This window comes from Mycetomoellerius zeteki, unplaced genomic scaffold (assembly GCF_001594055.1).
Source record: "Mycetomoellerius zeteki isolate Tzet28-1 unplaced genomic scaffold, Tzet1.0 scaffold228, whole genome shotgun sequence".
Classification (NCBI taxonomy): domain Eukaryota; kingdom Metazoa; phylum Arthropoda; class Insecta; order Hymenoptera; family Formicidae; genus Mycetomoellerius; species Mycetomoellerius zeteki.
Genome location: NW_017257203.1, coordinates 1644695 through 1660245, shown reverse-complemented (window position 1 = coordinate 1660245; position 15551 = coordinate 1644695). Strand labels below are relative to the sequence as shown.

Here is a 15551-nt window from a genome sequence, read left to right as displayed (position 1 = left end):
GAGAGTGTAAGAGAAACGAGTGCAATAGTCGGCTAAAAAATAAGGATCGTAAGGTAAATAAATGTTTTTCACTATCATTAAATAAATGTACTATATTTCATTCAATATTTAAAACGAGGTGAAAAAAAGATAGAGATATATTGTATATAGAGAGAGAGAGCTGTGGAAAATTAATCAGTTTAAAATATAAAAATTATCTCTTTATTATTCACGCTCATTATTTTCCTCACTATTACTTACATTGTTTATAATCTCATCCTCAGAATTTTCACCACTTCCTATGAACGTTTCCTCATGGAGAAAAGGTGGTGGTAGTTTTGTGATAAATCGTATGGCTTGGGTTTCAAGAAGAATCTGTGGCATAGATGCAACCGATTCTTCATCTCTATTCTCGCAGACTTCGATGGATGATTTAGTGAAAATGTTGTTTTGTTCTAGCTCTCTTATAAGTTCGTTTTCATCTGACTCATTGGATTTTTCATGGACAGATGAATTATCATTTTTAATTTTATAAATAGGAGAAATCATTCTTCTGCGATCTAAATTACTGTCGCTTGATGACGATAACCATGTGTAGTTAGGAGGCATTGGAGGTGGAGCAGGTGTAACTTGATAATCCTTGTTATCCTCAGTACTCGATACAGGATTCCTTGATATATTTTTATATATACGTTGTAGTGCCCTGGACTCTCGTTCAGACATAGACTTATGTTTATCAACTAAAGCTTCTTTCAACTCGCTCATAAAATTTTTCGCTAAAAGTTTATCCAATTTTTGTTGCTCTAATAAATATTCATCTATATCTTCGTCTAATGGTTTTAAATATTCCTCTTTGATATACTCTTCAAATACCTCATCAAGGATCTGTGGATCTGAATCGATTATTACTGGCAAATCAGGATTCTGATTGATTGTTGTATCATCGATTACAGGTTGACTGCTCCTTAGATCATTGATTCCTGATCTTGCCATCAATAGGACGACAAATTCTGCCAGGCTCTTAGCCGTGTCGATCTCCTTGAACGCTTTATCTAACTTTTGCATCAGTGTATCAACTGTTTCATTATCGATACCAATGTCCTGATTAATACAATCATTAATATCTTTAAACGTTGAAAAAACTTGATTATAGGCTAATTGCAGTTTATAAGATGCCAAATCCAATTGGACAGTTGGATCGTGCCATTTAGCTTTGTTCTGGGTTCTAATAAAAAAATCTCTTGTAATATATTACTATTGTAATAAACATAAATACAATTGGAATAAACATATCTTTCAACTTACTTATATCGAACTGGTTCTGTTTTGCAAGTACGATACGCATTAACCATTTCTGACAATTTAACTTTATATACTGCCAATTCTTTAGTTAAAATATGAATTATACGAGCTAATTCTGTTTCAGGAATCTTCTGGCAGGATTTTATCCAAGTATTGCTATCATATGCAATAGCTAATAAATATAACATTTCTGATTGTACCAGAAGATAAGTGTTGTACAATCTCTATAAAAAAATATATTTAAAAAAGTAAAAATTAATGTAAAATATATATATTAGAATTTCATTATTTATTTACCTTTAATGTTTGATAGTTGATTTCACCAGATGTTTCAAATGAGTTACACTCGAATTTTGTAAATAGCTCTTCGCTAAGTGCATCTTGCGGCAGTAATTTTACGATTGACAATGAACATTTGTAATATAGATAGGAAATATTTTCCATAAATTTTATTAAAGCATCTTTTAGACATTCTAGATGCTGCACCTTTTCACCTAAGAAATGACTAATACAAACAAACAGAAATAGGATAACAATAGTGTCTATATCTAAATCTTTGTGTATGTACACATATAAAATATTAATATTTTTTTTAATTCATACAGATTTTGTACACTTACGAAAATTGTTGAAGACATGATTCAGAATCCAATTTCATTTTGTAATCACGTCGTAAAATCTTAAGGCCGTCTTTACATGTGAGAAAAAGTTCATTTTGTGATAATATGACATGTTTTAGATTTCTTGTTGCATAAAAACGTAAATATTTCATATAACCGACGCAACAAATTGCAAATGATACAAATAATGTTGGCAATATCTTGTATTTACACCATGAAACGTATGTTGAAGAGATTAATACAGCTCCAGCCATAATTAGTTCTTGCAGTGTTATTCTATAAAATAAATAATTTCATTTTTTATTAAATGAAAAACATCAATTTTAATCAGTCACATATTTTGCAAATTCTACGAAAGTAAGAAATATAACATAAACATTTTAGCACAAAAATGATTTACAAACTCTTTTTCGATAGCTTCTATAATAATTTAAAAATTATGATTATAACTTAAAAAATTATTAGACTTATTCTATATATATATAATTACCTTTTAGAATTATTATTGCATTTGATTATAAAGCCATTAATTACAGAAAAATGGTCATTTAATAAAGCCTCTGCATTCAAAATGATACTCAATTGTTTTTCAGAATTGCTCTTCTCCTACAAACAATATAAAAAACAAATTATAGGAAACAAATACATATAACGTACCTATATAATCTTGTTAAAAATCGAATACCTGTGTTATCCAAGAATAAAGAGAAAATAATTTTGTATAAATCTTTTTCACAGTACTCTTAATATCCTGAAAAGATTAGAGATGTTATATACATAGAAATATTATATACAATTTATCAATCTCTTGTATATGTATTTTATATATAATATAAAAGTTTATTACAATATTCAAACAATTCCCTCGTTTGAAGTCCATTTTCTTAGACACAGGTACAGTTTCAAAGTCTGTGTAACCTAATTTTGAAAGATGCTCATGAAGAGCACTACCCTGTAATACAGATAAAAATATTAAATTTTTGGGAATAATTGTTCTTCATTATTCTCTTAATTATTATACATTATTTGTAACCTGTTATTCTAAACTTGTTCTTGTCATTATTCTTAACCTATAATTATCTCTGCAGCTTGTTTAAATCAATATGTCTCTAAAGTGAAAATTATACGCTTAATTAAATTGAAAAAGAGCCACTATCAATTTTTTTCCAATATTTTTAGCTTTGTGGAAAGTGGCAAAAAAATATGTATGAACGTAACTTCCTTTGTTTAGGACAACAAATATGGTTTTTTTAAATCACGCGAATTTAAGAAATTTAAGGAATGGATTTATCATACTTGTATCACAACATCTTCGTCTTCCTCATCGATGCCATGCACTTCCATCGTTAATATATTTAGTTTACTATAAATCTAATACAGTAGCACATGTTACACTGCAAGGTATCTTGAAAAATTTCTATTTTAAGAGAGGAAATGTAAATTCATGAGTTGTAAAATCCTTTAATTGGATTTAAAAAATCCATAGTATTATTTTCTCGTTATTTCTTCATTTTGAAGTATCAAAAAATTATCTTCATTCATCTTCATTCGTGTAATTGTTCTTAGGTCTGTTCTTTTTTCACCCTAAGATTCTGGAGTTTGGACTCTGGTGAATACTGGTGCAATAAGGTAGAGTGAGACGGCTATACTTTATTTTACTTTTGACATTTCAAAATGAAGATATATTTTTACTTTTTGCATAAAAAATTGGTATGCATATAATAGAAGCAAAAAAAAGAAAGATAAAAAGACCAAAAAGTTTAGCTATGAAGAATAAACTTGTAAGGTTTCCTTAATTGTAGTTCTACACTCTGCTTTTTGTATTTAAAATGAAATAGATATATGCAATAGACATACAATTAGTCATTAAGAAGAAAAAGGGGGAAAAATTAAAAATATATAAAAATCTTCAGCTACAGAAAAGTAATACCACGTTTCTCTCTACACTATTTCACAATCTTCTTTTATTGGTCCATTCTTGTCAGCTGAACTTTATGCACCGTTCACTTTCCTCTTTTTCTCTTCAACGTGGAAAGAGAAAGAGGAAAGATAAATGGTGCAAGAAGTTCAGCTAATTGTAAAAAGAACAAAGAGCCTCTCTGTTTCCAGTGCAGCCATCATCGCCATCGTCAGTGCCATCGATGCCATCGCGAGCAGTGCGACCAATGAACAGTTGCGGAATTCATGAGGTCTATGTTTATTCGTTTTGACGTATGATTTCATAAGATGTTATTATGCGTCGTTTCTCAAGTGTCACTCGCGAGAAGTAGTCGCGCGAGGTGCGGGCGGCCGTCCACCGATCTTTCGTAATCGTCGGGTTGGAAGGTGGGTCACGCGCGATACTGACACAGAGAACGTAACTCACTTCACGTCGTTTGACAGAACGGTATCTCGTCGTCGGCAAGTAGCGGCGATTTTTCATGTAATTCGCTGCTGACCGCACGTTTAGTCGCAGCCAGCTGACGACGTCGTCGTCGCGTAAACGTCACTCCATCAAACACCGCGTTCATCTCTCAGCTTCGCGCGTACGTTGCGTTAGGTATATAACCTCGAGCTGAACATAGTGGCATTCGTAAAGCGTGTTGTTACAATGCCAGTGCGATGATTGGGTCCTTGATTTATTTTCGGAGCCTCGTGATCGCGCGAGACTATCCACTCGCACTCTGAATGCTTGCCGCTGTTATTTCACTCTGTACACAATTGTCGGGTTTTTAATGCGAATTATAACATATGTCACTTTGTAATGTTTCCTGAACTTTACTCATGACTGTATCATGACTTAAAGTCATGATTAAAGTCATAGTTAAAGTTATAATTTAAAGTCAGGGTTTCTTTCACCATGACTTTATCAAATCGCATTTGATAAATAGCCACGTGTTTGTCAATTTTAACCCTCTGGAGCTGATGCCGTAATTTGTAACATAAGATCTGTTTCTTTTTGTGGCTGAACTAGTGTACTTTTGGAACGTAAAGTGAGATAGGTATATGTTTGACATTTGTGAAAGCAAGAGAGTTCTAGTGTAGTTTATTGCAGGAATAAAAAAACAGACCTACAGTTACTGACATGGATCTGTGAGATCTATTTAACGTATGTTAATTAAGAGGCACTAATTAATTTCAAGGAATCAAAATGATGTAACTAATATAAAGTATAAAAAAAGAATGAATACTAAGTTATCTTAATAAGAACAATCTAAATTTGTAAGAAAATTGAAATGTTTTATTTTTGTTTAAGTGGCAATTGTGATAATAATAGATACAAGAATTATATATATAAGAAGTAATAGTAAATTCAAATATAATGATATATATTTTATCTTAACAATATTTCAGAGAATTAAAGCTGAATTATTGTTACTTATCAGAATTTTTGTTATCCACAATTATTGCTGTCCAAGGATGTTGTCCAAGATACAAACTTGAAATATACTATAAATAATATAAAAATAAATAAATGAGTCTAATAGACCCACCGTCAGCTCTAGAGGGATATAATTGAGTGGGATCTATATCAGCTTTGTAGGGTTAAAGATCTGCCTATCTCACATATCGTCAATCATTATTCCAGGAATTTATGAAAAATGGCAGATGTCAGGTTGCTCATACAAGAGGAGGGTCGTGCAGCCAGGAACTTAGTAGCCTTTAACGTACCCGTTGGCACAAATAACGTAGAGAAAATTACAAAGAAACCACCCAGTGTACCAAGACAGATACAATCAAGTTCGACAAAGCGATCCATGAAACCAACCACAAGAGTAAGGTCTGCTTCTACAGGTCGTGATAAAAAGTCTGGTAAGACAATTTTCTTGCTTTTTTACGTATACATATATATATATTCAGAATGGATGTTTAGAATATCGTTAATTGTTAAATAAATCTTTGCAATTTATGTTGTTTATTCAACTTTTAATTAAGCGTATACTGTCTATTTAGAATTACAGGCACGGTACTGGGCGTTTCTATTTGGGAATTTACAAAGAGCAGTCGATGGTATCTATCAAACGTGCGATGAAGATGAAAATATCTCTGAGTGCAAAGAAGTTATTTTAGTGCTTGAAAATTATACTCGAGACTTCCATAATTTAATAGAATGGTTTAAAGTTAAGTGGGCTTATGAAAATTCAGCACCACCGTTACGACGAACTCCATTGGCCTGGGAAGTTAGGAAAACATCTCCTTGTCGGATGTGGAATTCAACGATAATTCCAAAGTCCACTAGTCCCTTGCAGAGATCAAGTCCGACAGAATCAGTTTGCAAAAGTCCAGTTGACCAAATCATATGTGAAAATAAACCGATTGTAACAGACAATAAAGTTAATCATGCTAAAGAGGAATTTGTCCATAAATTGTTAAAAGATAGTAAAAACAATGTTTGCAAGAATTGTTCTTCCGATATTAAAGAGAAACGTAAGAATGGAGCAGATAAGACAGGAAATCAAATAGCAAATAAGGAAAAATCCATGTCAACGAAAACATCTAACAAAGTTCTTGTGAAACAAACAGTACAATCTAAAACTAATAGCTTTGTGGATCGTAGGACATTAATTGATAGTGTAACGTATGATTCGAAGAATAAAATGGACGTCAAAAATATTTCTAAACAAACAAAGGACTGTTTGCATAGCAACATTGTAAAACTAGTTGATTCTAATTTATCTGTAGAAAAACGAGAACAAACGTGTAGAAGTGATAAAAATGTTCAGCTGAGTTCATGTCCTAATTGTGAACTTATGCAAAAGGAATATAATGGAGTGAACGTTAAGGATGGTAAGACAGATGGAAAAAGTATGGATAGCAAATTATCGTATAATAAAAATAACGGATTGGGAAAGAATGAAATTAATACCAAAGTTAAAAAAGATAGTAATAGAAAGTTCGAAAGTAATGTTAATGCTGAAAAGTTAAGTACAAAGACAGCCATTGTTCAGAGTACTTCAGAAAAGATAAATCAGGTTGATTGCCAAATAAATAAACAAATTGGCGATAAATCAAGTACTAAAGATATTCAGAATGCATCATCTAACAACATTGATAAAAATCCTGTGATAATTAGCACAGATAGACCAGCCTATTCAACAGTGTCGCAGACAAAAAGATCCAAAGAACAGTCGTCAATTTCCGAAACTCCAAAGTTTGTTAGAAGTAAAACTTGTTTAAGTGATAAAAATTTATCTGCCTCAAGTAAAAGAAGGCCTGGAACATCTGTTATTGTGAGAGGACGATTTCAAACTCCTGAAAATAAGGTATTCTATATAATTCAATATATTTATTAAACTATTATATATTGTTTATAAGATTATAGATACAGTAAAAGTAGAATTTAAGTTTGAGAATTTATACAAAACATGCATATATATATATTTTTTTATGTTTTATTAATTGCTTTGTTTATGTGAAACTTTTTGTGATTTTGTTACTAATTTATGGTTAGTAATGTATTTATATAAAGTAAATTTTTTTTTATCGATATTATATATTAGCTTACCTCTTTTTATTATGAATATATATTTTTTCAGTCTAAATTAATAATCTAATTTAAATATATTGTGTATAAATAATATAATATATCTTTTCAGTTATCAGAACAAAATACTTTAAAAAAAGATCAAAATAGAGACATGAACGGATCAGTAGAAGTTTTAACCAAGCAAACAGTATCTCCAAAGTTAAAAGATGAAAGCGATGGCTGGCAAACAGTAAGAAACCGTTGCAGAAGAGGAAGCACTCATAACTTGAATATGTCTACACGCTTTCATAAACCAAGTACCGCTCTATCTTTACCAGCTCTATCAATAGAAAGTCCATCAGAGAAGCTGAAGAAAACTAATTACACTCCTGATGAAAACAAACAAAAGAAAAAATGTATTGTAGGTAAAACTGGCAAAAATATGAATAATGAGGTTGAGAAAGTTAAAGGAGAATACATAACATCTACGATTAAGAGTAATCTTGAAGACACACTTAAAAAGAACACAATAAGTTTGTGTGATACTAATTCGACATCAGTAATCGCAGCTATCTTTAAGAATGATGCAGAATTACTTGAGAAACGTATACAACAGTTTATGACCGCTCAGGCAGAGAGGGAAAGAATTATCTTAGAGGAAGAGAGGAAGACGGAAGAAGCAGATTCTCAAAGATCTCAACAGCTATCAGATGAAGAGGCGTCCTTAAAACGGCAGATTTTGGAGTTGGAGTCCACCGAAATTGATATTGACACTGAAACAGATGAAACGGATGGTGAAATGGTTCTCGAAATGGAAGACGAGCCTGCAGTACCGCTTAGTGTGGTCACTGATGATATTAGTTTAGAAGATAGGTATATAAAAGTTATGCATAGTGTATTGTTTAGTGTCTTGATAGAATTACTAAAGTTTAACACAATGAATATTTATTAATACAGGTATGGAAATATGTTAGAAGGAATGTCTTGGGCGGAACGAGTCGATACTCTTGCACAATTGCGTGCATTAGTAGCTCGCCATCCCGGACGTGCTTTAGAACTGCATCAGAAACTTTCATCTCCATCACGAAAAAGATCGCTTCCTGAAACATTAAGAAGATATCAAGCAAAACAAGCATGTGCTCAACACAAACGTCAAAAGCTACTTATGGAGAAATCGCAACGGTTGCGAGAATTATTGAACAAAGTGGAAGACGTCAAAAGTGCAAAGAATCAGTTAATAGAGGACAAAAGAATCAGAATGGAAATGAAACTTAAGAGGGCAGAAGAAAACAGAACACAACATTTGTTAGAAATAGTAAGAAAAGCACATGATGAAGATTCGAAGTTGAAGGAAATAGCTTTTATCAATGAACTGGAGGCACAAAATAAGAGACACGATTTTATGGCATTATGTCAAGAACAAGAAGAGAGATTACAGGTATATATATGTGTTCCTCAAAAGATAACGATGTTTTAATAATAAAATTTTTAATAAAAAATTTAAGATTTTTTTTCTAAACTGTAGAATTATATATAATATTCTCATAACACATATTACTATTATATTTTTAACAAGTGGGGTTTACTGTACAGGGTATTCAAGAAGAACGTCAACGGCGACAAGAGGAGAAAGCTGCCAAAGAAGCTGCAGCTGAAGAACGTCGAAGGGCTTTGGAGGCAGAGCGGCAGTTACGAATACAAAAAATGAAACAGGCACGACGAGAACGTGAGGAAAGGGTTGGCAAAATGCAACTTGAAAGAGAAAAAGAACGACAAGTATGTAAATTATTATCCTTTATATATCATCAAGATATCTTCATTTTTATAGGTATTATTTTTAAGTTACCAATTTTAACTTTGTAGGAACTAGCGAGAGAAAAAGCACGAGATCGCGAAGAACGCTTGTCGGCACTTCATGCAGCTCAACTGGCTAATCAGGAAGAGCTACAGAAGAAAATAGCGCAAAAACAGCAAGAATCCGCTAGACGGCATGTGGAAAACATTGAGCACATTCGGCAACGTGCGGTTGAATCGTCAATTTTAAGATCGGAGGAAGTGCCACCTACTCTCAAATCGTATCCTGCTCAAAAACAATGTTCTCTGTGTGGCACAATTGTAAGCTTTCCGCATAATTACGCAGCGTGATCTTTTTTTCTTTTTAACGAGACTTATTGCATTTGTGTATTTTACAGATATCTAATGAAGTGCATCTTCTAAGTCACTTGAAAGGAAAGACGCATCTTGAGGCAGTACGAAACGCGCATGATAACCGTGAGCCATCGCGAGATGAACTTCAGCGTTTTAATATTGCACAGATACGGGACGTTCCTGTCACCGTAGTTAATAATAATAACGCAAACAATAGCAAGGCTGTGAAAGAGAAGCAAAAAGCGCTGAAACGCCGGTGCAGAAAGATAAAACAACGCATGAGCTCACGCGGACAGGAATGGGAAGATAAATATAAAAGTGAGACTAATCAAAATTTATCTGTCGAATCGGCCAATAAAGCCAAATTTCGGCGGAATTTGAAAGAATTAGACAGATTATATAATAATCATTCCAAATCAGCATGGTCAAACATAGCATTGGCTACTTTGGAACGCTGCTTAGGGGAAATTGTTCGAGCGTTCTCCAAATCGGTAGGTTCTATAGAGATAATAACATTCTTTCTGTTCTTTACATTACTTCAATATAATTATGTCCCGTTTATTCTATTTCAGTGTCCACTTGATCAAGATACTTTCAGATATTTGAATGGATTTGATACTTTAACGAATTTATTGAATTTAGGTTTAAATACACAAAATGCATCTCACATTTTACCGAATAAGTAAGTATACTATATATTAAGTATAATAAACTTTTTAATATATATTGTGAGATATTTTACACATGTATATAAAATCTTTTAGAGTGATTACATCGCTGTGCCGAGTTTACAAGGCAGGGGTCAGTGGAAACACGGAAAGCACAGAAGCTATTTTATTAAGCAACAAAATTCTTGTTATACTAGATCTACTTCTACAACGTTTAGAGGTAAGTTCCTATTTACTTTAAGGAAGTCAATAATACGTGATTATTGAATTCTTTGAATTGCTTGTATGATGTACTCCTTGTAGATAATTCCACCTAATTTCAAATTAAAAAAAAACAAATGATTCTAAAGCTTAATTTTTCATTATCTGATTAATTTGTGGTTGAGCTCAATCTGATGTTTCATCCAATGACATCAACACAGATGAAGTTCATTGGGGATAAAGCATCAGGTTAAACCTAATCATAAGTTAACAAAGAAAAAAACCGAGCCTGAATTAACTGTACATTATATTGATCATAAGAGTATTTCATTTTTTAAATGTAAGTCATACTCTCTCGATACTTCTGTGTTTCGTTAATGTATTTTTTAATTTTATCGTATCAACACCAGAATTATTAAATATTAATATATTATTCGATTGGATTTTTCTTCGTCATACTAATGAATTCTAAGGCAATACCTTTAAATATTTTAAATTAAAATGCGAAAAATTAGATTAGATTTCGCACTAATTGGATTAGATCACATTTCAATTAGGTAATTTTAATTTTAATTTACTTTGTCCTTTTTATTTGAAATCTAATTTTCAATTCGTAATCTTGAGAATGATATCAATTAACCCATAATTAACCAATAGAATTGCTTAAAACAAAATTTTATTATAAAATTGTACCTAATCTAATGTTTCTTTTCGTCTGTCAAAAAATTAATGACAATAAATTGATAGTTTTTCACATTAAGATATTACAAATATTTTACTTGATAAATTAATCATTGATTAAATTAATTTGAATTTGACCGAAGTCGATCTCAATCTCCAATACATGATACAGGTTTCACGTTAGTTTTTTTGTATTTCTGTAAGAGATTCTGATTTTAGAATTTTAGAATTGGCCGTTTTTTTTGCATTCTGAATATAACTTCATATAATATATAAAATTAATATAATTATAATATAACTTCATATTATATAAAATTTGAGTCGGTATCGACGGTATTTTATCTGGTAAGTGCTGCCCTCTGGGAAGAAGAGAACCAATTTATCCGAATAGGAATCTTTGAATCTAGCTTTCAAAATATTTTATTTATCAATTTATATTATTATACATATAATTTAAAAAAAAAATAAAAAAGAATTAATTTTTTAATTTAAAATGAATCGCGATATATCTTAATTTATTTTTGACTTGTGTTCAAATATGATCGTAACAATAAAAGTTCTTGTTTTCTACTAATCATCAATGTCAAAGCATTAATGAGCTTCGGATTATGGTTGTAATTCGGTTGTAATTAAATAGACAACGAAATTCCATTCTATATTTAGTTACAAGAAAATTTTACCCGTCCATTTTTATAGAGATTGGTTTATTTAAAAAAGTAATGTGTGGAATCATATCATAAATCAATCTTTAGAAAAATAGATGAGTAGCATTATTTGCTTGTTTCCATCAATTGTCTGAAAGTCTTACAAATAAAAGTTTATTTAATAAGGACGCGAGTCAAAGTACACGGTGATATCTGCATCGAACAAGCACAAACGAACATAACGAGCATCGTCTTCTAAAGCGAGCTAATGTGTTAGATAGGCATGTAGATTACAGCTTGTTTTGTCTCTTTCTTTCTCCCTCTTTTACTTTCTCTTTTTTTTATCTCGTTTCGAGGACAAGAAAGGGATGACGGTAAAGACGACGTGTCCCTGTCATCCTGTCCATTCTGTCCGACTTGTCAAAATAAGGATTAAGAATCTCGGGGATCCATGATTTCATGTCACGCGGTTGCTTTTCGAACTCGTTTGAGTGTCGCACTAGCCATGTATTGCTTCCCCGATAAATAAAAGAAATACAATATACTAATTTCGAGAAACGAACTTGAAGTTTGAATAATAGAAAAGCTGTACAAAAATATCAATCTTAATAGCAACAATGATCGCATTCGAGCAATACGCTAAATTTGCATTTATTAACCTTCCACCAAGTAATGTGAATTTTTTTATCACAATTTGTGATTTCGAGTATTTTGTGAATTATGTTTGTCTGATATATCTCCATAAATATTGATTTTTTTGCAATTACATAAGTAAAAAATGACGTAAAATACCAAAAAATCTATTTTAAAAGTAAAATTTCTTTATATGTACTTATATTCTTCATATATTTCTTTATATACTTATATATTTATATTCTATACTTTGGAAATTAGCGTCACGAAAAGATATAAAACACGAAAAAATTATCCAAATTTTTTATTTACACAAAATTTTACGTGATTTGTATATGGGTTGCTGAGGGCACAGACGATTTCATCGTTGCAATGAAACAAAGTGGATACTGACGTCATTGTACATACACAATCTTAACATTAAATATCAAGTTTTTTTAAAGAGGCGATACCAAATCTCGTTGTTTATTTTTTAAAAATTTACAATAAAAATACCGACGTGACTTAAAAGACTGCGCATTATTGGTGAAGGATTAATCATGGATCTACTATTATCGATGTCGATTTAGATAATTACAATAGTGACGATATCATAATCAAACGTCAATAAAAAATTTTCTGTATAATAAAATCATGAATTAAGCAACGATTATATAATTGATTGAAATTATATACAATAGATATTTTGTCTCTGTGCTTTGATATTATTTTTTGAAGGTTCTCTTTCTGAAATTTAGGTCATATTAGTTATTACTAAGACTTAAAATATATAAATTTCACTTTTTTTTAATATATATATATATTTATTCTTTTTCATTCGGATTCGCGGCTCAATTAATTAAAAATATTTGATCACGGCTTGGTGTGCGCGGTTAGCAAAACAATATAGTTCGGTTTAATTCGATTTACATGCGTCTGGCGTTGTGTCATTTTGTATATCTACATGTCGATGAAATATTGAGTGCTTTATGCAGTTAATTACAAAACGACAAATATAATTACTGCGATCGATCGTTATTTTTTGTTCCTTTTTGCGCAAATGCGCGGCGTTTTGTATGCGTGTGGTATCTCTGTGCAACAACAAGAGAAGACACGATGAAATCTATCAAAGAAATATAAAAAGTCGTTATACGGAACTCACATTCATTTTTCATGCTTTTATCTGGAATTTGTAATAGGAATTCCTCTCTCTCTCTTTTTCTCGAATTTTTTCCCGTTATTTACGTGGCCACAGCCGCATCTCTCTCAGTGCGAAGATTCATGCTTTCAACCGTATGGTTACAGCAGACTCCGCGTTACCTTTTTTTTTTCCTCCAGCCGATCATCTCGTGGCTTCGCCAACGACGGGAATTCATCGGCGTGATTTCGCCATCGATTCTTCACGCTCCATAGATACGGCACTGGCGCCACCTCCTTCCTGTCCCCTCTTCCAAGGATCCCCCTCCGCAAATGCATTAGCGGCGAGAGAGCTTTTAGTGACGTCACCCACATACAGATACGCACGCACGCACGTATCACGCACTCGCTCACGCTCACGTTCGCGCTCGCGCGCATACACGCACAACACGCACGCGGATGGAGCTCGGGTTGTACAGAGTGAAAGGAAAGTCCGTCCACGCGGGAGAATGCGTGTGCGTGGGGTACTTCTGTTTCCCACTTCCATCAAGCCCCGATTTCGAGGACCCGGCCTAATCTTTTGTCTCGTCCTCCTCTTCCTCCTCTTCCTCCTCCGCCGCCTATCAGAGGCGCTTTTTCAACGACCTCTTCGCACGTCCTAGAATATGAAATGCGCGCTGCAATTTTCTCGCTGCCGCGTCGACGATTGACGAGATTTCACGATTTTACGATATCATCCGATGACGGATGATATTCGAATACTTGAATCTTTCATCGGACGAGGAGGAGTTCATTCGCAAAAATAGCTCCGAGAAAGTCGTAAAATATCCTCCACTACTTCATACGTGTTTTAGAAAAGTGCCCGTAGTACATATATCTTTGATCCCCCTTTTTTTTATTTTTACTATGAGATAAGACGTATAAAATTTAACTTTTTGTGATATAAAATTTACACTGAGAAAAAGATACTTAAAAATTTATTCGTGAGATATGTTTATTCATCTGAAATAAATTCTTATACTATATTTAAATAGGAAAATAAAATGTTATTCCTAGCAAATAAACCAATAATTTGTTTTATTTTTTTACAATTAATGAGCTACAATTTCATTATCACAGTCAAATTTTTTATAATCAATAAATATCAAAGAAAATGTCACTTTCAACTTTTTTTTCTTAGTGTAACTATATTTTTTATGATATGTATAAACTATTTACTTAATGATGATAGTATTGTTTTTGACTGCTCAAGCTGCAAAAAGAGCTGCAATTTTTAATATAATTTGGTATATTATGATTACAATTTATGACGTGTTGAACAAATTTTGTCGCAATTAAAATTACATATTCAGTACTCACAAAAAATTATAATAGGAAATGATTACTTTCGTTCCTGTACTAAAAAAAAAAATCATTTTTGAACAGTATAATTAATAAAAATGAAGGTTTGCTCACATGCCTCTATTTTGTGTGTCGTTATTCTTTCATCACTCGGACTTCCTCTGTACTTTTATTAACATGATAACACTTGTAACAACACAACAGTTAAGAAACACGTGCTCGTTTTATCATCATCTTACAGTAATTACAAAATTCCGTTCGGCTTAAGCGGATATTCGGGACGAATTCACCTGTTTTATATTGGCATTTTACCCTTTATTGCTCATGCTTTCGTATAGGCAATGCTTTCGTGTAGCTCCGTTTATCGTTAGACCGTACGGTATTATTGGTCAGGCTTGTCTCTATATGCGATTCGGGATTCTCAAGAAAATAGAAGCGAGGGAGTTACCTCGTTGCTAAATGGACCAGAAAAAGACGTCGTAAAGCGCACGACCGTGATAAAAACTCGCCAAATTAAAAATTCAGCGATAAGTGGGGATTATAGACGCGGGGCCCTTCCGCGTTATCTTTATAACTGCTTGTATTTGCCGTGTTTCCCGATGTATACGCGTTTTCATGCGGCCAAGGTGCAATCGAAGTGGGATCGCGCTGCGCCGAATTAAATGTGTACAAACCGCGAGATAGAAGAAAAGAAATTAAGGACTCACGAATCTCACGAGGAATACGAGCTTCTTGTTTCCGAGTGTATCCACTGAAAAAAAAGATTGGCTGG

At 32.5% G+C, this 15551-nt stretch overlaps 2 protein-coding genes across 6 annotated transcripts in view; one reads left to right on the top strand and one right to left on the bottom strand.

The window, feature by feature from the left end:
• Positions 1–168: 168 nt before the first annotated feature.
• Positions 169–4331, bottom strand: LOC108723313 (uncharacterized). The gene is made up of 9 exons (XM_018448979.1): positions 4267–4331; positions 3198–3272; positions 2749–2853; positions 2587–2652; positions 2392–2507; positions 1902–2177; positions 1579–1786; positions 1285–1505; positions 169–1204 (listed from the first exon to the last, which is right to left on the bottom strand). The coding sequence occupies exons 1-9, from the start codon at positions 4321–4323 to the stop codon at positions 205–207; spliced, it is 2124 nt and encodes a 707-aa protein (XP_018304481.1). The 5' UTR covers positions 4324–4331; the 3' UTR covers positions 169–204.
• The window catches only part of ssp3 (short spindle 3), a 43345-nt gene continuing 31741 nt past the window's right edge, over positions 3948–15551 (top strand). Inside the window, exons 1-10 of one of the 5 annotated variants that reach the window (XM_018448976.1) lie at positions 3948–4090; positions 5470–5693; positions 5835–7144; positions 7478–8220; positions 8305–8785; positions 8941–9123; positions 9211–9462; positions 9540–9986; positions 10068–10177; positions 10260–10383. In XM_018448976.1, coding sequence (XP_018304478.1) covers positions 5483–5693; positions 5835–7144; positions 7478–8220; positions 8305–8785; positions 8941–9123; positions 9211–9462; positions 9540–9986; positions 10068–10177; positions 10260–10383 — 3861 coding nt within the window. In that variant the 5' untranslated portion in view covers positions 3948–4090; positions 5470–5482. Of the gene's footprint in view, positions 4227–4396; positions 4441–5469; positions 5694–5834; positions 7145–7477; positions 8221–8304; positions 8786–8940; positions 9124–9210; positions 9463–9539; positions 9987–10067; positions 10178–10259; positions 10384–15551 lie in introns of those variants that run through there. The other 4 variants (XM_018448974.1, XM_018448977.1, XM_018448973.1 and 1 more) reach the window with 4 other exon arrangements.